The 23,938-nt window shown below is 43.4% G+C and overlaps 1 protein-coding gene across 2 annotated transcripts in view; it reads right to left on the bottom strand.

The window, feature by feature from the left end:
- Nucleotides 1-1,093: 1,093 nt before the first annotated feature.
- The window catches only part of LOC126187370 (proline-rich protein HaeIII subfamily 1-like), a 61,761-nt gene continuing 38,916 nt past the window's right edge, over nucleotides 1,094-23,938 (bottom strand). The window contains exons 3-6 of one of the 2 annotated variants that reach the window (XM_049928415.1): nucleotides 19,678-19,728; nucleotides 9,475-9,498; nucleotides 6,567-6,656; nucleotides 1,094-1,314 (exon numbers count right to left, since the gene is read on the bottom strand). In XM_049928415.1, coding sequence (XP_049784372.1) covers nucleotides 1,287-1,314; nucleotides 6,567-6,656; nucleotides 9,475-9,498; nucleotides 19,678-19,728 — 193 coding nt within the window. In that variant the 3' untranslated portion in view covers nucleotides 1,094-1,286. The remainder of the gene's footprint in view (nucleotides 1,315-6,566; nucleotides 6,657-9,474; nucleotides 9,499-19,677; nucleotides 19,729-23,938) is intronic. The other variant, XM_049928414.1, reaches the window with a different exon arrangement.

Here is a 23,938-nt window from a genome sequence, read left to right as displayed (position 1 = left end):
ATACAATGGAAGGTACCTTCTATCTTGCTCATCACAGTGTTTTCGATGAGTGTAAATATAGATATATGTATGAAGAACTAGACTTAGCGTACAACACAAATCGGAGTGAGATAGTTTCCAGTTTTGTAGATGTTCGGTGTGAATCATAGAGCACGTTTATAGTAGCAACAATACTCTGTTCTAAAACAGCGATTCTCTTCCTACCACAGTCTCTGGGCTGACTTTTCCGCATCTTATCCTGTTTCCAGTCAAGAAAAGTTCGACAAACCGCCCTCCAGTCGGCCTGAAATTAACATCGTTGAAACAAAGAATCCAATAACAAGTTGCTAACTGAGCAAGTTGGGGAAAGTAGTGGTATTTTGTTGTTCACATTTTTTTTCCCATCGTAGCAGCTGTTCTCGTGATGCTTTCTGACTTGAAAATGTCTATTAGCTCGCCAGTCGAACTTTATCGTGTACGAAAATACCGTCAGATTTAAGTTGCTAATAACTACGACACTAATATTGCGTAAATATTGGTTGAACTCCTATACTATGCTAACCTGAAGGTATCCACCCACTGGATGACAGTGGGTTAGACCAGATTCAAGGTTAGAATAACATGTTTATATATGGAGTACTGGCATTACTTTTTTTGCTCCTTGCTACTTCTTCGACAGCGTTTCAATGCTCTCTTTCAAAATTTACTTTCTGCACCATATAACTCGTGCAATGAGAGGGAAGTGCTGCATCAGACAGGGATAGGTTAGTGTAACAGTCAGTAAAAGTTATAAGTGATCCCAATACCTCTGCGGGTGGACAATGGCCTGTCCATCCAGAGAGAGCACAAGACCTGTAGACGATTAGTCCTGCTCCACACTTACTCTGCTCACTCTGTACCTGAGAACTTGAGTGTGGAGGGACCTAGTGGAAGTGGAACAGAAGCAACTCAGTACAGTACAAACCTCATGAGCGGACAGGTCACGGAATTGTCAGAAAAACTACAGTGATGTTTCATAGTGTCGTGTAACCTACACTAAAATCGCCTTAAATGGCAAGCGAAAATACGTTTTAGAGTAGTGTGTAGAACATGAGACAAATGAAACGACAAAGAATCTTTGGAGATAATTTTTTATTGCAGGCAGGTCTTTATTAATATCACTAAATAATGCGTCTTCCAACACACTGCTTTTATTTTACCATTTGGTAGATTATGCGCTGACAAGCTGAACTGTTACACAGATTTGTTCTAATAGTAGCATAAGTACTTGAAGACGTGTTACGTTCCAGGTCTGGTGCTGTTTCTACTTATGGCCCAGGTCTCTGGACGGGTGGCCTGCAAACGTAACAATAACATTAATAATTTCATTGTCATTCGGCTATTACATCAACCCACAACACCAAACACATAGTACATTAGTTAAATTACATAACACAGAGTGTTCATTTTAACTTAAGACATTGAAATATCTCGAAAACTACACATCAGATCAAAAAACGTTATAATTCCAATTCGTTTGTGCCGCAAGAGGACATCCAACAATACTTTACTCGACCCGCCACCCGATCTCGAGCGTGGGCAGCGGGGTAGAGGGGAAACTTTGAAATCTTCAATGTAAACATCATTTTTTTTTTTTTTTTTTTTTTTTTTTTGCAGATTACGGCTTGACGGCAAAATCTACATACATTTTGTCTGAAACATTTTCTTCGTTTCGCCACAGATGGCGCTGTAATAGGAGGAATACTAATGGATAAACAATGCTAACTTACCACATGCTACTCAATGGCCCTTGAATATCCACTGGTACGTGGGACCATACTTCCATGCTGCGAGGGTAGGACATGCCAATATTTCATAACTTCTAATTGGAAACCCCATTTTCAACGTTGTATTCCTCCAAAATATCGAACAGGGGACTACTCGATGAGCCACTGTGGCCAAGGCTCAAGGCGGACGCTACTCTACTTTCCCGGTTAGAGTATGTGTTCCAACGTAATACCACCAACTTCAGTACATTTAGTGATCCGCTCCTCGAATGACAGTACGCAGGGCAGAAGCATATCTGCGAGAATGTTAGCAAAGGCGTTTCTGATGCGGTAGACCGTGTCATCACGGCGTGTTGACACTTGCTGGTACATCTTATCTTTTAAATAGCTTTACCCGTAAAATCGTAATCTGCAATAAAATATGGGGCTTCCCATTTAATATTTCAAAGCTGCCCCCCCCGCTACCAGGATGGCAGGTCGAGTGCGGTATCATTGGATATCCACAAACAAACTGGAATTTTGGAATTATAGCTTTTTTTGATATGATGTGTAGACTTCGAAATATTTCAATGTCTTCAGTTAAACTGGATAAAAATTATGTAGAGTAATGAAATTTTAGGAATACATTTGTCCAGGTAACATATTAAGTAACACTGAAAGATCGCAGGTTAGTGCTAAATGCGCGGCATGCTATGGGAAATGTGAAATGCTTGTACGTTCATAACCGTTGTCACCGCCAGAACATTGAATGAACCGGACATCCCAGCTGGGAAGTTCGGGAGCTTGGTGCAAGTCCTTTTACAGGGCTATTAAAAATGATTGAAGCGATTTCATAAATTCACTGTAGCTCCATTCATTGACATATGGTCACGACACACTACAGATACGTAGAAAAACTCATAAAGTTTTGTTCGGCTGAAGCCGCACTTCAGGTTTCTGCCGTCAGAGCGCTCGAGAGCGCAGTGAGACAAAATGGCGACAGGAGCCGAGAAAGCGTATGTCGTGCTTGAAATGCACTCACATCAGTCAGTCATAACAGTGCAACGACACTTCAGGACGAAGTTCAACAAAGATCCACCAACTGCTAACTCCATTCGGCGATGGTATGCGCAGTTTAAAGCTTCTGGATGCCTCTGTAAGGGGAAATCAACGGGTCGGCCTGCAGTGAGCGAAGAAACGGTTGAACAAGTGCGGGCAAGTTTCACGCGTAGCCCGCGGAAAATTGGCTCATGCCACAACTGGAGACCGACAGCGCCGACTTCATCTTTCAACAGGATGGTGCCCCACCGCACTTCCATCATGATGTTCGGCATTTCTTCAACAGGAGATTGGAAAACCGATGGATCGGTCATGGTGGAGATCATGATCAGCAATTCATGTCATGGTCTCCACACTCTCCCGACTTAACCCCACGCGATTTCTTTCTGTGGGGTTATGTGAAAGATCAGTATTTAAACCTCCTCTACCAAGAAACGTGCCAGAACTGCGAGCTCGCATCAACGATGCTTTCGAACTCATTGATGGGGACATGCTGCGCCGAGTGTGGGAGGAACTTGATTATCGGCTTGATGTCTGCCGAATCACTAAAGGGGCACATATCGAACATTTGTGAATGCCTAAAAAAACTTTTTGAGTTTTTGTATGTGTGTGCAAAGCACTGTGAAAATATCTCAAATAATAAAGTTATTGTAGAGCTGTGAAATCGCTTCAATCATTTGTAATAACCCTGTACTTGACTTCGATGCACGATGATGAAAACAACGCACACATCCAGACGTGAGCAGATAAAAAAAAAGCTACCCGGGTGGGAATTCAACCCGAGAACGTATAATCTGAAATAGCAACGCTAAGTGCTAGACCGCAAGCTGTTCACGCAAATTTGGCGACGACAAAGAAATTATAAGAGACGCATGACGCTCAGCGGCTAAAATGTGACGGGTTTTTGACTAATATTAGCACGGAAGTTTAGATTAAACACGCAGAGGATTGTATAAACATATTCATTACGTCGAATCATATTATGTAGAATACATCAAACTAAAACATTTTCACAACAGTCAAAGAGCAAACTCCTTTTTCAAAGAGTAATTATGGTTCCATATTTAAGTAATTATTGTTCCACCAACTGCGACATAGTCGCGTGTACAAACAGTGATCCAATACTGTCAAATGTTTTTTATTCCAGTCTTTGATCACAATATCAATTCTTTACACGATGACCGGTTTCAGCCCGTAATGACCATCCTCGTTGTAGGACATGGTGTAAAAGAAATCTGAGGATAGCCATTACCGACTGAAACCGGTGATCGTCTAAAGAATTGATATTGTGATCAAAGACTAGAATTAAAAAAAAAAACGTTTGAATCATTGTTCCATATTTCAAGTTACATTCTTCAAATTCAGTAAATATTTTATATTCTTCAAATTAATAAATATTTTGCAGAACACTCTTTAAAGTAGCCTATGCTCTTCCTCAGCATTCAAGCTATCTCCATACCGTATTTTATCAAAATCGATTAAGCAGTTAGTCGTGAAAGCGTAACAGACAGAGTTACTTTCGCATTTATAATATTAGTATGAAACTATGGAGACAGTATGGACAATTGAAAAGTAACATTGTTCTTAGTGGATAATGATGCGATGGCTAGTCCCCTTTCAAGAGAGACTGTACGGTAGTTTGTAGGGGGGTGTGGGGCAAGACCTGATGTGTGGTGTCTTTTTAATGTTTTCGAAGACGAATGGCGACTTCAAATAACCATTAAAAAGCTCGAGCTCCGACCTTGTTATAAACCTGCGTAATACCGACTTTTAAATCATCTTCTTGAAATAAAAATGCCTGACTGATTTATATTTTTTCCTTTATCTGAGAACTTCTTGTATCGTAATGCTGATGGGCAGATAGACAAGCACTTTCGCACTTACGTTGCTACTGTTGTACAGCTCGGGCAATCCGATTGGCTAACAGCACTCTGCTACTACAATCTACGCTACGTGGCTGCCGCCCAGTGGGTGCCTAAAATACCAACTAACAACGGGAGGCCACGACGTTTGGAACGCGGATTTACTGCAAATTTCGTACACTCGTAGTACTCCATTAGGAAAACAAAATGCGTAAGCAGTAGCGCGTACTTCTCAAGCATTATTGAGAAAATCGCAAAATAATTTCGGTCGTCCAATATATACCTGTGCGTGGCCATTTATATCATCAACCGGCGGCAGCCGACTGGTTAACGTTCAAGCCCCGTAACCATTGGGTCGCTGGATCGAGTCCCGTTCGTCAGTTTTTTATTTTCAACACAGTCATTTTCTTTACTACTTATACTACAATTGATGTAATGGGAAAAATACGTGTAATCAGATGAACTTTCATTAAATTTACAATGTTATTTGGCAGTCTACAAATTTTTATTATCACAAATAATATAATTTACTATCGACTAGTAAACGACCAAATGCATAAAGTGATACTGAAAATGTATGCTTGTCCGTGTCTTCAAAATTGTTCGTATTTAATCGAATAAGAACGAGAAATTGCTTCTCCTGAAGACGCTATTAAAATACAGTCGATACTGCATGACCAATTCGTAGCGCCGATATTTAAGGAAATGTTGCGTTATGCATGGTTTGCTTCCAAATTATCGTCTGAAAGAGAGGTTTTTGAAAATGTTAACGAGGTTTGTTTCCCCACGGAAAACCCCAAAAGACCTTGCGTATGCGGAAACATAGCATCTATTCAATGCAGCTGGTGCCGTTTAACATTATGTTTTCCATGTTTTTACGAAAAATGCCACCCTCAACTTGTACTCGTAATGTCGAAAGCCGTCTGCGCCGCTCATAAACTTGGAGGTAACAAGTCGCTACGGGCTCCTTCCAGGTATGAGGAATTTCTCGAATCACGGACAAGCATATACTTTAAGTATCACTTTATGCGTTTGGTCAGTTACTAGTCTATAGTAAATTATATTATTTGTGATAATAAAAATTTGTAGACTGTCAAATAACATTGTAAATTTAATAAAAGTTCCTCCGATTATACGTATTTTTCCCATCACATCAATTTTAATATAAATAGTAAAGAAAATGACTGTGTTGAAAATATAAAAAAAAAAAAAACTGACGAACAGGACTGGATCAAGTGACCCAACGATTACGGGGCTTGAACGCTAACCACTTTTTTTTCTTTTTTAAACCATTTTGTTCGTTTACGTTCGTTGTAACTGCTCGGGGCGGACATCGAAAGACACACGTTTCAGTTCATTGTTGATCCATTAACTCAGTATTTTTTTAGTACAGAGGGCAGTTAGCCCTCTGACTAAATACGCTGAGTTACCGTGCTGGCAGCCACTCGGCTGCCGCCGCTTCATTGGAAAAAATGACCATGCACAGATGTATCTTTGACGTCCGAAATTATCTTGCGATTTTCTCAATAAAGCTTGCGAAGTACCCGCTACTGCTTACACATTTTGTTGTGCTCATGGAGTACTACGAGTGTACGAAGTTTGAAGTAAATCCGCGTTCCAAACGTTGTGGCCTCCCCTTGTAAGTTCAGCCCGCTAGGGCCAGAATCGCGCGTTGAGTAGGAAAACTGTGCATAACTAGCAACAGAAAATGTTGGTGTTGGGTCGGTGGGATGTGATGATATTGGCTCGGCAGGATGTCAGGATTGATAACTAAAAGTGTTACGGCTCGAAACCGGTACTACTAAAATAAATAAAGCAAACATAAAGCGAGTATTTGGGCGCTTTTTTTTTCGCTTGCTGCCTTAAACTAGAGGCAATGGAGTTACGACATGGGAAAGATGTATCTATTGCGGAATCTTACCGGGGGCGGATGGTGGCGGGCCTAGGGGTGGACGCGGGCTCACGCCCTCCTGGAGGCGGCACGTCCCTCTGCTGGCGGGGAGGCGGAGGCCTGAAAAACACGCAGTGTATCGAGTTAACTGTGTTGTTTACATTTTATAATAATAACGCTGGTCCATATACGACAGACAGACTACTAACCACTTGTACAAATCGCACCATACACCCTGTTAGAGTCAAAAGGTTGTCACATTACGTTAAGAGCACTAGTGGTTAGTCATCCTTAATAATAATGATGACAATATTGCCTAGGCACACAAGTAAACATACAGCTATATTCTAAGGTAGTGTCCGGCAGCCATTGTAAGAGCAACAGGAAGTTTCTAGGGACGGTGTGCGAAAGACACAGATACGTGAACTGTTTATCACTATTGTTGTTGTGGTCTTCAGTACAGAGACTGGTTTGATGCAGCTCTCCATGCTACTCTATCCTGTGCAAGCTTCTTCATCTCCCTGTACCTACTGCAACATACATCCATCTGAATCTGCTCAGTTTATTCATCTCTTGGTATCCCTCTGCGGTTTTTACCCTCCACGTTGCCCTCCAATACTAAATTGGTGATCCCTTGATGCCTCAGAACATGCCCTACCAACCGGTCCCTTCTTCTTGTCAAGTTGTGCCACAAACTTCTCTTCTCCCCAATTCTATTCAATACCTCTTCATTAGTTATGTGATCTACCCATCTAATCTTCAGCATTAATCTGTAGCACTACATTTCGAAAGATTCTATTCTCTTCTTGTCCAAACTATTTATCGTCCATGTTTCACTTCCATACATGGCTACACTCCATACAAATACTTTCAGAAACGACTTCCTGACACTTAAATCTATACTCGATGTTAACAAATTTCTCTTCTTCAGAAACGCTTTCCTTGCCATTGACAGTCTACATTTTATATCCTCTCTACTTCGACCTTCATCAATTATTTTACTCCCCAAATAGCAAAACTCCTTTACTGCTTTAAGTGTCTCATTTCCTAATCTAACTCCCTCAGCATCACCCAACTTAATTCGACTACATTCCATTATCTTCGTTTTGCTTTTGTTGATGTTCATCTTATATCCTCCTTTCAAGATACAATCCATTCCGTTCAACTGCTCTTCCAAGTCCTTTGCTGTCTCTGACAGAATTAGAATGTCATCGGCGAACCTCAAAGTTTTTATTTCTTCTCCATGGATTTTAATACCTACTCCGAATTTTTCTTTTGTTTCCTTTATTGCTTGCTCAATATACAGATTGAATAACATCGGGGAGAGGCTACAACCCTGTCTCACTCCCTTCCCAACCACTGTTCCCTTTCATGCCCCTCGACCCTTACAACTGCCACCTGATTTCTGTACAAATTGTAAATAGCCTTTCTCTCCCTGTATTTTACCCCTGCCACCTTTAGAATTTGATAGAGTATTCCAGTCAACATTGTCAAAAGCTTTCTCTAAGTCTACAAATGCTGGAAAGGTAGGTTTGCCTTTCCTTAATCTTTCTTCTAAGAGAAGTCGTAAGGTCAGTATTGCCTCACGTGTTCCAACATTTCTACGGAATCCAAACTGATCTTCCCCGAGGTCGGCTTCTACCAGTTTTTCCATTCGTCTGTAAAGAATTCGCGTTGGTATTTTGCAGCTGTGACTTGTTAAACTGAAAGTTCGATAATTTTCACATCTGTCAACACCTGCTTTCTCTGGGATTGTAATTATTATATTCTTCTTGAAGTCTCAACACCTGCTTTCTACGGAATTGGAATTGAGGGTATTTCGCCTGTCTCATACATCTTGCTCACCAGATGGTAGAGTTTTGTCAGGACTGGCTCTCCAAAGGATCTATAATAGCCAACTAGATAAGATGAAGGTCTCAGCTGTAAACAGTAATAAAGGACCGTGGAAGAGAAACAGAATTACTGTGCCATGTTATTGTGTGTGTTACTTACTCATATTAGTTGATAGTTCCTTGAAAAATCGACAAAAGGCAGGTCTGTCTCTAATTTTAATTCTCACTAACGGCAGCTTTGGCAGGAGGAGTGCATGTAAACAGTGGTATGCGCCCAAAACCAAGCTGCCAGTAGTAGTAATGTGTGCGGTGTTACTGCCAGGAAAACACTTTTCAGAGACGATTTGTGCAAATCCAAGGATGATGTGGATATGTAAGACTCAGATAAAGATCCTGAATATGTTCCTGAATGCAAATGCGCTACAAAATTGTTGCTGAGCAGGTGAATGGGATAATTACTGAAGCAAATAAACAATGGTAAGTTGTGATGCTTACTATTGTTTGCATGACTTTGCGTGACAGTGTAACGGAGGAAATGTTTAAGGGCCATCCTTAAAACTATTTACGTGCTACAGCAAGGTGACAACAACATTACAGCTGCAGTTGGTTTCAGATTGGAAACAAGAGTTTATGATATTCTTCATTGAAGACTGGCGTATTGTGAAATTGTAGTTAGTACTTCTGGTTGATTGGAGTTGCCTAACAGAGAGAGAATTTACGTTACTTACAATCTTTACATCACATTTTTGAGCAGCTAATGCCTTAAACCTAAGAACAGAATTGTGTTACAGTTTGCGTATGAATTTGACGTAAATGATTGCAAATATAAAAAGGAAACTAACTTTCTGGTAATCTAGTTAACAAAATAAGCAGTCAGAGGCATAGCAAAAATTGCGGAAGTTAAGTATATGTAAAGTAAATGATTTCTAATTCTGGTTCAAACCGCAAGCTTGTAACGCAGCTACTCGCAGTGGTTTAATTCCCGCTGTTCTGAGTACACATGCATATGCACATATTTGTGATAGTTGCATGAAGGAGTGAAACGGTGCGACGCAGCCCTGGAGGCTGCGATGTTGAAGGCACAGCGCTTCATGGTGATGACTTACTTGGGTCCACCCGGAGTGACGGGCCTGCAACAAATGGTGTTCATATTACGTAATCAGCAAGACGTGTCTTGTCATACTGCTAACACTACTCCTAATCTAAGAGGGAAAACTTTCTGTAAAATTAATTCGCAAATAGCGAAGTGGTTCCACTCTGGTCACGTTGCCAGACTTGCTTTTTATTACTATTTCATTTCCTTATGATATGCATAATATACAAAGATGATAATCATAAGTACATAATTGCAGAAGCTTAATGATTACTGTACAAATGGAACATAGTCACAATCAGATTCCAACATTAAATTATTGCATTATGTTTCGGAAAGATGGCGTCGACTAAGAAGGTAATCTAATGCTCTGTACATTAAAATGTCTTATCTACATCTACATCTACATCTACATTCATACTCCGCAAGCCACCCGACGGTGTGTGGCGGAGGGTACCTTGAGTACCTCTATCGGTTCTCCCTTCTATTCCAGTCTCGTATTGTTCGTGGAAAGAAAGATTGTCGGTATGCCTCTGTGTGGCTCTAATCTCTGATTTTATCCTCGTGGTCTCTTCGCGAGATATACGTAGGAGGGAGCAATATATTGCTTGACTCCTCGGTGAAGGTATGTACTCGAAACTTCAACCAAAGCGTGTACCGAGCTACTGAACGTCTCTCTTGCAGAGCCTCCCACTGGAGTTTATCTGTCATCTCCATAACGCATTCGCGATTACTAAATGATGCTGTAACGAAGCGCGCTACTCTCCGTTGTATCTTCTCTATCTCTTCTATGAACCCTATTTGATACGGATCCCACACCGGTGAGCAGTATTCAAGCAGTGGGTGAACAAGTGTACTGTAACATACTTCCATTGTTTTCGGACTGCATTTCCTTAGGACTCTTCCAATGAATCTGTCTGGCATCTGATTTACAGACTATTAATTTTATATGGTCTTTCCATTTTAAATCACTCCTAATGCCTACTCCCAGTTAATTTATGGAATTAACTGCTTCCAGTTGCTGACCTGCTATATTGTAGCTAAATGATAAAGGATCTATCTTTCTGTATATTCGCAGCACGCTATACTTGTCGACATTGAGAATAAATTGCCATTCCCTGCACCGTGCGTCAATTCGTTGCAGATCCTCCTGCATTTCAGTACAATTTTCCATTGTTACAACCTCTCGATATTCTACAGCATCATCCCCAAAAAGCCTCAGTGAACTTCCGATGTTATCCTCAAGGTCATTTATATATATTGTGAATAGCAACGGTCCTACGACACTCCCCTGCGGCACACCTGAAATCACTGTTACTTCGGAAGACTTCTCTCCATTGAGAATGACATGCTGCGTTCTGTTATCTAGGAACTCGTTAATCCAATAACACAATTGGTCTGATAGTCCATATGCTCTTACTTTGTTCATTAAACGACTGTGGGGAACTGTATCAAACGCCTTGCGGATGTCAAGAAACTCGGCATCTACCTGGGAACCCGTGTCTGTGGCCCTCTGAGTCTAGTGGACGAATAGCGCGAGCTGGGTTTCACATGATCGTCTTTTTCGAAACACATTCTGATTCTTACAGAGTAGATTTCTAGTCTCTAGAAAAGTCATTATACTCGAACATAATACGTGTTCCAAAATTCTACAACTGATCGACGTTAGCGATATAGGTCTATAGTTCTGCTCATCTGTCCCTTGTTGAAAATGGGTATGACCTGTGCCCTTTTCCAGTCTTTTGGAACGCTATACTCTTCTAGAGACCTACGATACACCACTGAAAGAAGGGCGGCAAGTTCCTTCGCGTACTCTGTGTAAAATCGAACTGGTATCCCATCAGGTCCAGCGGCCTTTCCTCTTTTGAGAGATTTTAATTGTTTTTCTATCCCTCTGTCATCTATTTTGATATCTACCATTTTGTCATCTGTGCGACAATCTAGAGAAGGAGCTACACTGCAGTCCTCCTCTGTGAAACAGCTTTGGAAAAAGACGTTTAGTATTCCGGCCTTTAGTGTGTCATCTTCTGTTTCAGTACCATTTTGGTCACAGAGTGTCAGGACACTTATAACGCTAGCAGTACAGGGACTGAGGTCGGTGAATTATCTTTCAGTCGATTTACGTTACTTAGTTACGTTACCTTCCTGCGCACGCAGAAAAAAAAGTTATTTCACTGCAGTTGTACACAGGAGGTCGTATGATGTTGACGAGATGTAAGTTTTGTTTGAATCGAGATTAAACATCATGGATGATACACTCCTGGAAATTGAAATAAGAACACCGTGAATTCATTGTCCCAGGAAGGGGAAACTTTATTGACACATTCCTGGGGTCAGATACATCACATGATCACACTGACAGAACCACAGGCACATAGACACAGGCAACAGAGCATGCACAATGTCGGCACTAGTACAGTGTATATCCACCTTTCGCAGCAATGCAGGCTGCTATTCTCCCATGGAGACGATCGTAGAGATGCTGGATGTAGTCCTGTGGAACGGCTTGCCATGCCATTTCCACCTGGCGCCTCAGTTGGACCAGCGTTCGTGCTGGACGTGCAGACCGCGTGAGACGACGCTTCATCCAGTCCCAAACATGCTCAATTGGGGACAGATCCGGAGATCTTGCTGGCCAGGGTAGTTGACTTACACCTTCTAGAGCACGTTGGGTGGCACGGGATACATGCGGACGTGCATTGTCCTGTTGGAACAGCAAGTTCCCTTGCCGGTCTAGGAATGGTAGAACGATGGGTTCGATGACGGTTTGGATGTACCGTGCACTATTCAGTGTCCCCTCGACGATCACCAGTGGTGTACGGCCAGTGTAGGAGATCGCTCCCCACACCATGATGCCGGGTGTTGGCCCTGTGTGCCTCGGTCGTATGCAGTCCTGATTGTGGCGCTCACCTGCACGGCGCCAAACACGCATACGACCATCATTGGCACCAAGGCAGAAGCGACTCTCATCGCTGAAGACGACACGTCTCCATTCGTCCCTCCATTCACGCCTGTCGCGACACCACTGGAGGCGGGCTGCACGATGTTGGGGCGTGAGCGGAAGACGGCCTAACGGTGTGCGGGACCGTAGCCCAGCTTCATGGAGACGGTTGCGAATGGTCCTCGCCGATACCCCAGGAGCAACAGTGTCCCTAATTTGCTGGGAAGTGGCGGTGCGGTCCCCTACGGCACTGCGTAGGATCCTACGGTCTTGGCGTGCATTCGTGCGTCGCTGCGGTCCGGTCCCAGGTCGACGGGCACGTGCACCTTCCGCCGACCACTGGCGACAACATCGATGTACTGTGGAGACCTCACGCCCCACGTGTTGAGCAATTCGGCGGTACGTCCACCCGGCCTCCCGCATGCCCACTATACGCCCTCGCTCAAAGTCCGTCAACTGCACATACGGTTCACGCCCACGCTGTCGCGGCATGCTACCAGTGTTAAAGACTGCGATGGAGCTCCGTATGCCACGTCAAACTGGCTGACACTGACGGCGGCGGTGCACAAATGCTGCGCAGCTAGCGCCATTCGACGGCCAACACCGCGGTTCCTGGTGTGTCCGCTGTGCCGTGCGTGTGATCATTGCTTGTACAGCCCTCTCGCAGTGTCCGGAGCAAGTATGGTGGGTCTGACACACCGGTGTCAATGTGTTCTTTTTTCCATTTCCGGGAGTGTATATACAGTCCAGTCACATTAATGTGACCACTGCGTATGTTCGACGTCAATGTGCAATAACCACGCACAGACGGCGGATGGCAGCACTAGCAGTGGAGGGTATATAAAGCGTATCGAGTGGACACGGACACATAGTGCAGTCGTTGCAACGCGGAAAAGAAGCGATTTCTCTGACGTCCGAAAGGACGGGATAGTTGGCTTTCGAGCCAAAGGTGAAGGCAGTTCTGAAATGGCTAAATTTGTAAATCGTTCGCGTGCCGTCATGATTACAGTATACCGTGCAGACAAAACGGCACTATCCACAACCGGCGCCAGGGTAACTGTGGTGTACCACCATAGATGACAGGGGTGAAGGATGGCTGGGGAGATGTGTACGGGCGAACAGAACTGTAAGTGTTGAGCAAGTGACTGCCCAGATTGACTAAAAGACTATCAATGATGTCTCCTCAGCGACCATCCAGTGAATGTTGTTGCCTATGGGTCTCTGCTGCAGGCACCTAATTCATTCAACCATGCTGGCTGTCGTTCATCGGCGATGGAGACCGGAACTGGCAGGCCATTACCGCAAATGGACATCTACTGAGTTGTCACAGGGGCAATTTTCAGACGAATCACGTTTTATGCTGCATGGGACAAATGGCTGTTAGTGTGCACGGCGTGAAACGATTGAAAGAAAAGGAGACCGGAGGAGAGAGTATTATGCTCTGGAGAATGTTTTCGTGGCATTCCCTGGGTGAACTCATCATTCTGAAAGGCACAACGGATCAACACAAGTATGCACCTATACTTGGGGTCGATGTCCTCCCCTACATAGTTTGTTTTTCCTTGGTAGCATCTTTGGTCTGGTGCTTATAGTTTCGGCTTGGCAGTGTACAGCCAGTCTGTCGGTTGGAGCAGATGAGCTAGCAAGTTTCTGCGCAGTGCAGTCTGCCGGCCCCGCTGGTTGTCTCTACGCAGTGTCGGACTGTGTGGGGGCTGTTCCGAGTGCTGCGAGGTTCGCGGCTCGCCGACCCAAGACATGAAAGTTGAGTGGTGATTTAATTACCGAAGCCACGTCTGTTCACGTTGTCCCGTTGGTTGGTGGTTCGCTGTTGGTGGTATTCCTGGCAGCAACAACGAGTGTTCGAGTCGGTGAAGACTTAGCCGCCCGCATCTCGTGGTCGTGCGGTAGCGTTCTCGCTTCCCACGCCCGGGTTCCCGGGTTCGGTTCCCGGCGGGGCCAGGGATTTTCTCTGCCTCGTGATGGCTGGGTGTTGTGTGATGTCCTTAGGTTAGTTAGGTTTAAGTAGTTCTAAGTTCTAGGGGACTGATGACCATAGATGTTAAGTCCCATAGTGCTCAGAGCCATTTGAACCATTTTGAAGACTTAGCCACTGTGTATTCCGGTTACCTGCCCTGGTCGCTGACGTAAACTCAGGCAGTGTCCTTTCCTCATCTGTTGTCGCTGTCCAACATGGTGTGTAGTTTTTAACAGCTTAATGTATACAGGGTGTTACAAAAAGGTACGGCCAAACTTTCAGGAAACATTCCTCACACACAAAGAAAGAAAATATGTTATGAGGACATGTGTCCGGAAACGCTTACTTTCCATGTTAGAGCTCATTTTATTACTTCTCTTCATATCACATTAATCATGGAATGGAAACATGCAGCAACAGAACGTACCAGCGTGACTTCAAACACTTTGTTACAGGAAATGTTCAAAATGTCCTCCGTTAGCGAGGATACATGCATCCACCCTCCGTCGCATGGAATCCCTGATGCGCTGATGCAGCCCTGGAGAATGGCGTATTGTATCAGAGCCGTCCACAATACAAGCACGAAGAGTCTCTACATTTGGTACCGGGGTTGCGTAGACAAGAGTTTCCAATTGCCCCCATAAATGAAAGTCTTGAGGGTTGAGGTCAGGAGAGCGTGGAGGCCATGGAATTGGTCCGCCTCTACCAATCCATCGGTCACCGAATCTGTTGTTGAGAAGCGTACGAACACTTCGACTGAAATGTGCAGGAGCTCCATCGTGCATGAACCACATGTTGTGCCGTACTTGTAAAGGCACATGTTCTAGCGGCACAGGTAGTGTATCCCGTGTGAAATCATGATAACGTGCTCCATTGAGCGTAGGTGGACGAAACTAAAATGAGCTCTAACATGGAAATTAAGCGTTTCCGGACACATGTCCACATAACATCTTTTCTTTATTTCTGTGTGAGGTATGTTTCCTGGAAGTTTGGCCGTACCTTTCTGTAACACCCTGTATTTGGTTGTGGGCAGCTGTGTCTGTAACGTTTTGGCTTTGGAATCCTCGTATACTGGTCGGTGGTTAGCAAGCCGTCTTGGCGGTGGGTCCCTGACTGTCTTTTGGTTGTGTTGCCGGCGGATCGAGTATAGTTGGGCCAATTTCTTGTCTCACCTAAGCGAACGTTAAGATTTCAAGGGCAGACCGAGCCCCCTGGAAACTTCTGAGCGCCGTTGCCGATACTGCCTTTCTTATTGGCCTTTAATTGTGTGTTTTTAATGGCTCATAGCCGATGGTTTGAATTTGTATGCTTGTAATTGTGTTTTTAAAATCAAAGGCTCTCTGCCTGTTGAAAATTTATTGTATTTTTTTTATTAGCATCGGCCTTCAGCCGCTTTAAGTTTTAAAGATCTTATTTATCAAGTATTACATTCTTTCAAAATAAGCCGTGGGCCTTCTGCCTGCTGAAAATGTATTGTAGTCGTGCTGTTCTTAAAATGATGGCCCTTCAGCCACTTTAAAATTTTGGATTCTTCCTTATCAAGTCTTACATCACTTGCGCTTAAATACTATTTAAGGTTAAAAGCTTTGGGCCTTCTGCCTTGGAAACCTGGTTGCAGTTTTTTTAAAAAAGAAACAGTGGTCTTCAGCCGTTTTGAAGTAAGGTTTATTATTGGTCATAAAGCTTGGGCCTTCCGCCTATTGAAAAATTATAGAAGTTATGATGTTTTAAATTTATGGCCCTTCAGCTGCTTTTGAAAACTTGATCTATCTGACTAGTCAAGTCTTACATCGCTTGGGCTTAAATACTATTTTAGGTTAAAGCCGAGAGCCTTCTGCCTCTAAAACGAAAAAAAAATATTTATTACAGTTGTATTTAATTCATGGGGCTTCAGCCGTTTCAGAATTAAAGACGTTTTCAGTCGATAGTCAAGCTTAGAAGTTGCGCTGTAATGTTTGGACAGCTAAATAAAGTGTTATGTTTGGAGTGTAACTGGCAGCCGCTCATTGCGGCCCCCTTCCACAATTCCAACTACTTGTCCTGTCCTGTTGGTTTAACAGGGCGTCTCAGCAGGATAGCATATGCCAGCGTGACAGTGCGACACGTCACCCAGCAAGCAATGCACGTGCGTGGTTCGAAGAGCATAGGGATGGCTTTACCATACTCCTCTGGCCACCGAACTCCTCCGATTTAAACCCAATCGAGTATCTGTGGGACAGACTCGATTAGGCACTTTGTGCCATGGATGCTCAACTCAGAAACCTAACACAGCTCGCTACGGCACTGTAGTCGGCATAGCTCCACATCCCTGTCGATACCTTCCAGCAAGTCCAGCTGCGGTCCAAGCTATAAAATATGGTTATTCAGGCTTTTGACAGGCGGTGACATTACTGTGAATGGTGAGTGTAGCGTGTGATTTCCCGCCAGTAGCTGAGTCCACAACACCATGGTCTTATCTTGGGGTAGTTTGTTCTTCTTGTAGCCTGTAAAGTTCTCATTCCCTTTCTGGTGAGATGCTTTATTTTGTGAATGAAGTTTACTGACTGTACTAGTTGACCTTCTTGAGATTGTAAATGGCTTTCTTCTCACGAGCATTAGCTGTCTCATTGCCAGTTATGTCGACAAGCACACAAGGCGAAAAATTAGTGAATCCAGGAGACATCACGCCAGAACCGTGAAAAACCGCCTCCAACCTTCATAACGGCCTCATTACAGCGAGGAAGAGTGTTTACAAATTCCTTGAAGTATGCTATACGCAACATAACTTACACTAAGTTGCATTAGAGACAACACACGCACACCCATGCCCGAGGGAGGACTCGAACCTCCGACGGGGAAAGCCGCGCGGACCGTGACAAGGCGCCTAAGACCGCGTGGCTACCCCGCGCGGCTTGATTTACTTCAGTGATCGACTGTCGCGTATCCGACTGGTTGCCAATTGCAACGCTCCAAAGCGACCACAGCGCTCTTTTAAGGGGATAACTAATACACCGTCCATTCACATTAATGCGAACACCTGTCAAAAGCCGGAATAACCACATTTTGCAGCGCGGGCAGCTGCAAGACGAGCAGGAAGAGGGTCAGTGAATTTCTGGAAGGTACTGACAAGGATTTGGAGGGATGCCGACTCCTGTGCCTTGGCTAGCTGCACTAGGTTTCTTGGTTCACAATCCATGGCACGAACAGCCTGATCGAGGTGGTCCCAAAGAGTCTCTCGATTGGGTTAAAATCCGAGGAGTGTGGTGACCAAGAGAATACAGTAAACTCATTCTGGTGCTCTTAGAATCATGCGCGTACGCTGCCAGCTGACAGTTACATTGTCCTGCTGGTAGATGCCATCGTGCCGAGGAAAAGCAAACTGCATGTAGGGGTGAATATGATCCATAAGAATGGATGCATAATTGTGTTGATCCATTGTGCCTACCACAACGAGGAGGCAATCCAAGGAATACCATGAAAACATTCTCCAGTCCATAAAGTTCCTCTTCAGGCCTGAACCCTCCCGACGATTTCTGCACGATGTTTGTTTCCAGAAGTTTCATGCTGTACACGCCAACGACCATCTATCCGAGGGAGCTTAAAACGTAATCGTGATTCATATGAAGAGGCAACTGTCGACACTCAGTGGACTTTCAGCTGCGGTCTTGACGTCGTTGATGAAGAACAGTCAGCATGGGTGCGTATAACCAATCGCCTGCTGCGCGAGCCCACACGCAGCAACATTCGCCGACTGATCGGTGAGGAGACATTGCTGGTAGCCCCCATGGATCTTCTGGGCGGTTAATTGATAAACAGTTGCACATCTATTCGCCCATACAAATCTCAGCAGCAGTGAACTGTGGTGCAACACCGTTGCCTCGGTGCCATTTGGGTACGCATGGTACATTTAACCAAGGCGGCATATGAATAGTTTACAAACTTAGCCGTTTCGGAAATGCTCCCATCCTTGGCCCGAAAGCCAACGATCATGCCCTCTTGGTCGTCAGGTAAATCGATCCATTTCTGTATTACAACGACTAGACTGTGTGTCCACGTTCTTCCCAAACAGGTTTTATGTACCCTCCACTGCTAGTACTGTCACACGCCGTCTGTGTGTGGTTATTGAACGGTTGACGCCAAACATAAGTGGTTGTCACGTTGTTGTGACTGGACTGTGTATTTTGAGCGGTGAGTTTTTGTTCTCTTATCCAACAAAATTAGGTATGATCTACTTATCCGACAAGTGTTAGCCACTATCATATAGGCCACAGGGTGGTTCGAGCGTCCTCCCCCACTCCCCCACCCCCCCACAAATCTTTATGTAAAGTAATAGGAGACCTGGAATTGGACAATGGGGGACCATACTTCGTGGCTCCAAAGAAGGTTGTAAGCACAGCAGTCATTATAGTGGCTCACTGAGTTTTCTTTCGAGATTAATTACGTTTCAGCAATGTAACAATAGAGCTACGTGTATTTGAATTTTGAAGCTATGTCTGCCCATCTGTCTTACAGAAGATTAACCTATTGAGCGAGAGAACGACAAAGACCTATGATTAGAACAGAAATTCACATACCCTTTATGCGAACGGTACTTCTGATGAAATTAAGAAACTACAGGAAAAGGCGGAGTCAAATACTTTTACAGACAACAGCCATTGTAGAAAATGTATTCAGCAGGTTAGCGTGAGGCAGGATACTAACTCCAACATTATAAACGGTAAAGCTGTTAAGAGATAATTTGCATAATATCAAATCCGTAGGGATTGTTCCTCAACCAACTATTAGACATTTCCAAGCTAGTTCCTTGATGAAACAAAGAAAAGAAAACAATATTAATATGAAATTCTCGCCTCATTGGTCACATAAAATTAGTTTTGAAGCTTAAATTTCCGTGGATCGTTCCACTGTCCTCATGTCCCTATGCGGATGGTGGTAATTGTGTTGAAAACTTCGAGTTACTATTTTAACTTGTCGCAGTTTAGTACCAAAAATATTATTTTCATTGTTGCCGTCGTGGAAAACTCAATAACCGCATCATAACATGTAAACAGATTGTGTAGTGTGAAAATTTTAAGTAATCTGTTTCGTGGTATTCTACACTTGCCCAGTTACTCTTAGTAAACAAAGTCGTTTTCGTCGTTTAGAATCCTTCCAGTCGAGTACTATTTGTAAAGTGATCTCCGTGCCATTACTACAGTGATTCATAAACACTCACGCTTAACTATTTCAGATTACTCGAGTGTGACAAGTCGCATCAGAACAATAATAGTCCCTTCTTGTTCAATACAGTATGTACGTTCCACCTTAGCGCTACTGCTTACCTGGGTCTGATGGTGGTGGGTCGTGATTTCTCGTCGCCATCTTGCCGCTCCCTGTAACAGGAGTAACAGTTCCTCAACATCGGATACACAGCTTTCTTTTACTACTATTACATTATTTATGCTCAAGTCCTCCTACAGAAATTCCTTTCATTACGCATCTACTGCTTTCTCAACTGAAGCTTTGACTAAAGTTTTGATGAGATGATTAACTGGCGTTGTCTGCTTGCTTATTTATCTCTTCTCCCCCCTCTTCGCTTTTTCTTCTGAAAAGCGACTTTTGTTTATAAATGCCACGTTTGTTTATAATACCCTGTACATCCAGCCGATTATCGAAGGTTCCAATGTGTTGCATCAATTCCTACAAAACTCTCCAACGGGTTCGACAGAGTTCTATTCTTCTATTCGTTTAAATTTAACCTCATCAGAACTGTCACCAGTCACACTAGCGACAGGAAAGAGTATAGATTTGACAATAACATCGGACGTTTCTGGATATATGCGTGTCATCCTTTGACAGCCCCGACAAGACATTTTTTCCTAGTGCCATCAATTGACACATCTGACAACGCCTCCCTCCCTCCCCTTTTCTAGTTAAAGGTTAGATTAGATTAGATTAGATTAATACTAGTTCCATGGATCATGAATACGATATTTCGTAATGATGTGGAACGAGTCAAATTTTCCAATACATGACATAATTAAGTTAATTTAACAACATACTTAAGTTAATATAGCAACTTTTTATTTTTTTGTGTTTTTTATTATTTTTATTTTTTTTATATTTTATTTTTTTAAATATTTTTTTTGTTTTTTTTTGTTTTTCTTAATTTATATCTAAAAATTCCTCTATGGAGTAGAAGGAGTTGTCATACAGAAATTCTTTTAATTTCTTCTTAAATGCTTGTTGGTTATCTGTCAGACTTTTAATACTATTTGGTAAGTGACCAAAGACTTTAGTGCCAGTATAATTCACCCCTTTCTGTGCCAAAGTCAGATTTAATCTTGAATAGTGAAGATCATCCTTTCTCCTAGTATTGTAGTTATGCACACTGCTATTACTTTTGAATTGGGTTTGGTTGTTAATGACAAATTTCATAAGAGAGTATATATACTGAGAAGCTATTGTGAATATCCCTAGATCCTTAAATAAATGTCTGCAGGATGATCTTGGGTGGACTCCAGCTATTATTCTGATTACACGCTTTTGAGCAATAAATAATTTATTCCTCAGTGATGAATTACCCCAAAATATGATGCCATATGAAAGCAATGAGTGAAAATAGGCGTAGCAAAATAATTTACTAAGATGTTTATCACCAAAATTTGCAATGACCCTTATTGCATAAGTAGCTCAACTCAAACGTTTCAGCAGATCATCAATGTGTTTCTTCCAATTTAATCTCTCAACAATGGACACACCTAAAAATTTGGAATATTCTATCTTAGCTATATGCTTCTGATTAAGGTCTATATTTATTAATGGCATCATACCGTTCACTGTACAGAACTGTATGTACTGTGTCTTATCAAAATTCACTGAGAGTCCGTTTACAAGGAACCACTTAGTAATTTTCTGAAAGACAGTATTGACAATTTCATCAGTTAATTCTTGTTTGTCAGGTGTGATTACTATACTTGTATCATCAGCAAAGAGAACTAACTTTGCCTCTTCATGAATATAGAATAGCAAGTCATTAATATACACTCCTGGAAATGGAAAAAAGAACACATTGACACCGGTGTGTCAGACCCACCATACTTGCTCCGGACACTGCGAGAGGGCTGTACAAGCAATGATCACACGCACGGCACAGCGGACACACCAGGAACCGCGGTGTTGGCCGTCGAATGGCGCTAGCTGCGCAGCATTTGTGCACCGCCGCCGTCAGTGTCAGCCAGTTTGCCGTGGCATACGGAGCTCCATCGCAGTCTTTAACACTGATAGCATGCCGCGACAGCATGGACGTGAACCGTATGTGCAGTTGACGGACTTTGAGCGAGGGCGTATAGTAGGCATGCGGGAGGCCGGGTGGACGTACCGCCGAATTGCTCAACACGTGGGGCGTGAGGTCTCCACAGTACATCGATGGTGTCGCCAGTGGTCGGCGGAAGGTGCACGTGCCCGTCGACCTGGGACCGGAGCGCAGCGACGCACGGATGCACGCCAAGACCATAGGATCCTACGCAGTGCCGTAGGGGACCGCACCGCCACTTCCCAGCAAATTAGGGACACTGTTGCTCCTGGGGTATCGGCGAGGACCATTCGCAACCGTCTCCATGAAGCTGGGCTACGGTCCCGCACACCGTTAGGCCGTCTTCCGATCACGCCCCAACATCGTGCAGCCCGCCTCCAGTGGAGTCGCGACAGGCGTGAATGGAGGGACGAATGGAGACGTGTCGTCTTCAGCGATGAGAGTCGCTTCTGCCTTGGTGCCAATGATGGTCGTATGCGTGTTTGGCGCCGTGCAGGTGAGCGCCACAATCAGGACTGCATACGACCGAGGCACACAGGGCCAACACCCGGCATCATGGTGTGGGGAGCGATCTCCTACACTGGCCGTACACCACTGGTGATCGTCGAGGGGACACTGAATAGTGCACGGTACATCCAAACCGTCATCGGACCCATCGTTCTACCATTCCTAGACCGGCAAGGGAACTTGCTGTTCCAACAGGACAATGCACGTCCGCATGTATCCCGTGCCACCCAACGTGCTCTAGAAGGTGTAAGTCAACTACCCTGGCCAGCAAGATCTCCGGATCTGTCCCCCATTGAGCATGTTTGGGACTGGATGAAGCGTCGTCTCACGCGGTCTGCACGTCCAGCACGAACGCTGGTCCAACTGAGGCGCCAGGTGGAAATGGCATGGCAAGCCGTTCCACAGGACTACATCCAGCATCTCTACGATCGTCTCCATGGGAGAATAGCAGCCTGCATTGCTGCGAAAGGTGGATATACACTGTACTAGTGCCGACATTGTGCATGCTCTGTTGCCTGTGTCTATGTGCCTGTGGTTCTGTCAGTGTGATCATGTGATGTATCTGACCCCAGGAATGTGTCAATAAAGTTTCCCCTTCCTGGGACAATGAATTCACGGTGTTCTTATTTCAATTTCCAGGAGTGTATATTAAGAAGAACAAAGGACCCAAGACTGACCCTTGTGGAATCCCATTCTTGATAGTTCCCCAGTTTGAGGAATGTGCTGATCTTTGCATGTTATGAGAACTACTTATTTCAACTTTCTGCACTCTTCCAGTTAGGTACGAATTAAACTATTTGTGCACTGTCCCACTCATGCCACAATATTTGAGCTTTTCTAGCAGAATTTCATGATTTACACAATCAAAAGCCTTTGAGAGATCACAAAAAATCCCAATGGGTGGTGTTTGGTTATTCAGATCATTCAAAATTTGATTGGCGAAAGCATATATGGCATTTTCTGTTGAAAAACCTTTCTGGAAACCAAACTGACATTTTGCTAGTACTTCATTTTTACAGATATGTGAAGCTACTCTTAAATACATTATTTTCTCAAAAATTTTGGATAAAGCTGTTAGAATGGAGATTGGACAGTAATTGTTGACATCAGATCTATCCCCCTTTTTATGCAAAGGTATAACAATAGCATATTTCAGTCTATCAGGGAAAATGCCCTGTTCCAGACAGCTATTACACAGGTGGCTGAGAATCTTACTTATCTGTTGAGAACAAGCTTTTAGTATTTTGCTGGAAATGCCATCTATTCCATGTGAGTTTTTGCTTTTAAGCAAGTTTATTATTTTACTTATTTCAGAGGGAGAAATGGGTGAGATTTCAATTGTATCAAATTGCATAGGTATGGCCTCTTCCATTAACAGCCTAGCATCTTCTAATGAACACCTGGATCCTATTATATCCACAACATTTAGAAAATGATTATTAAAAATATTTTCAACTTCTGACTTTTTGTTCGTAAAGTTTTCATTCAATTTGATGGTAATACTGTCTTCCTCTGCTCTTGGTTGACCTGTTTCTCTTTTAATAATATTCCAAATTGTTTTAATTTTACTATCAGAGTTGCTGATTTCAGACATGATACACATACTCCTGGATTTTTTAATAACTTTTCTTAATATAACACAGTAGTTTTTATAATGTTTGATAGTTTCTGGGTCACTACTCTTTCTTGCTGTCAGATACATTTCCCTTTTCTGGTTACAAGATATTTTTATACCCTTAGTAAGCCATGGTTTGTTACAAGGTTTCTTACGAGTATATTTA

Source organism: Schistocerca cancellata, chromosome 5 (genome assembly GCF_023864275.1).
Source record: "Schistocerca cancellata isolate TAMUIC-IGC-003103 chromosome 5, iqSchCanc2.1, whole genome shotgun sequence".
NCBI lineage: Eukaryota > Metazoa > Arthropoda > Insecta > Orthoptera > Acrididae > Schistocerca > Schistocerca cancellata.
The sequence above is the reverse complement of the archived record's forward strand: the minus strand, read 5'-3'. Positions and strand labels throughout refer to the sequence as shown.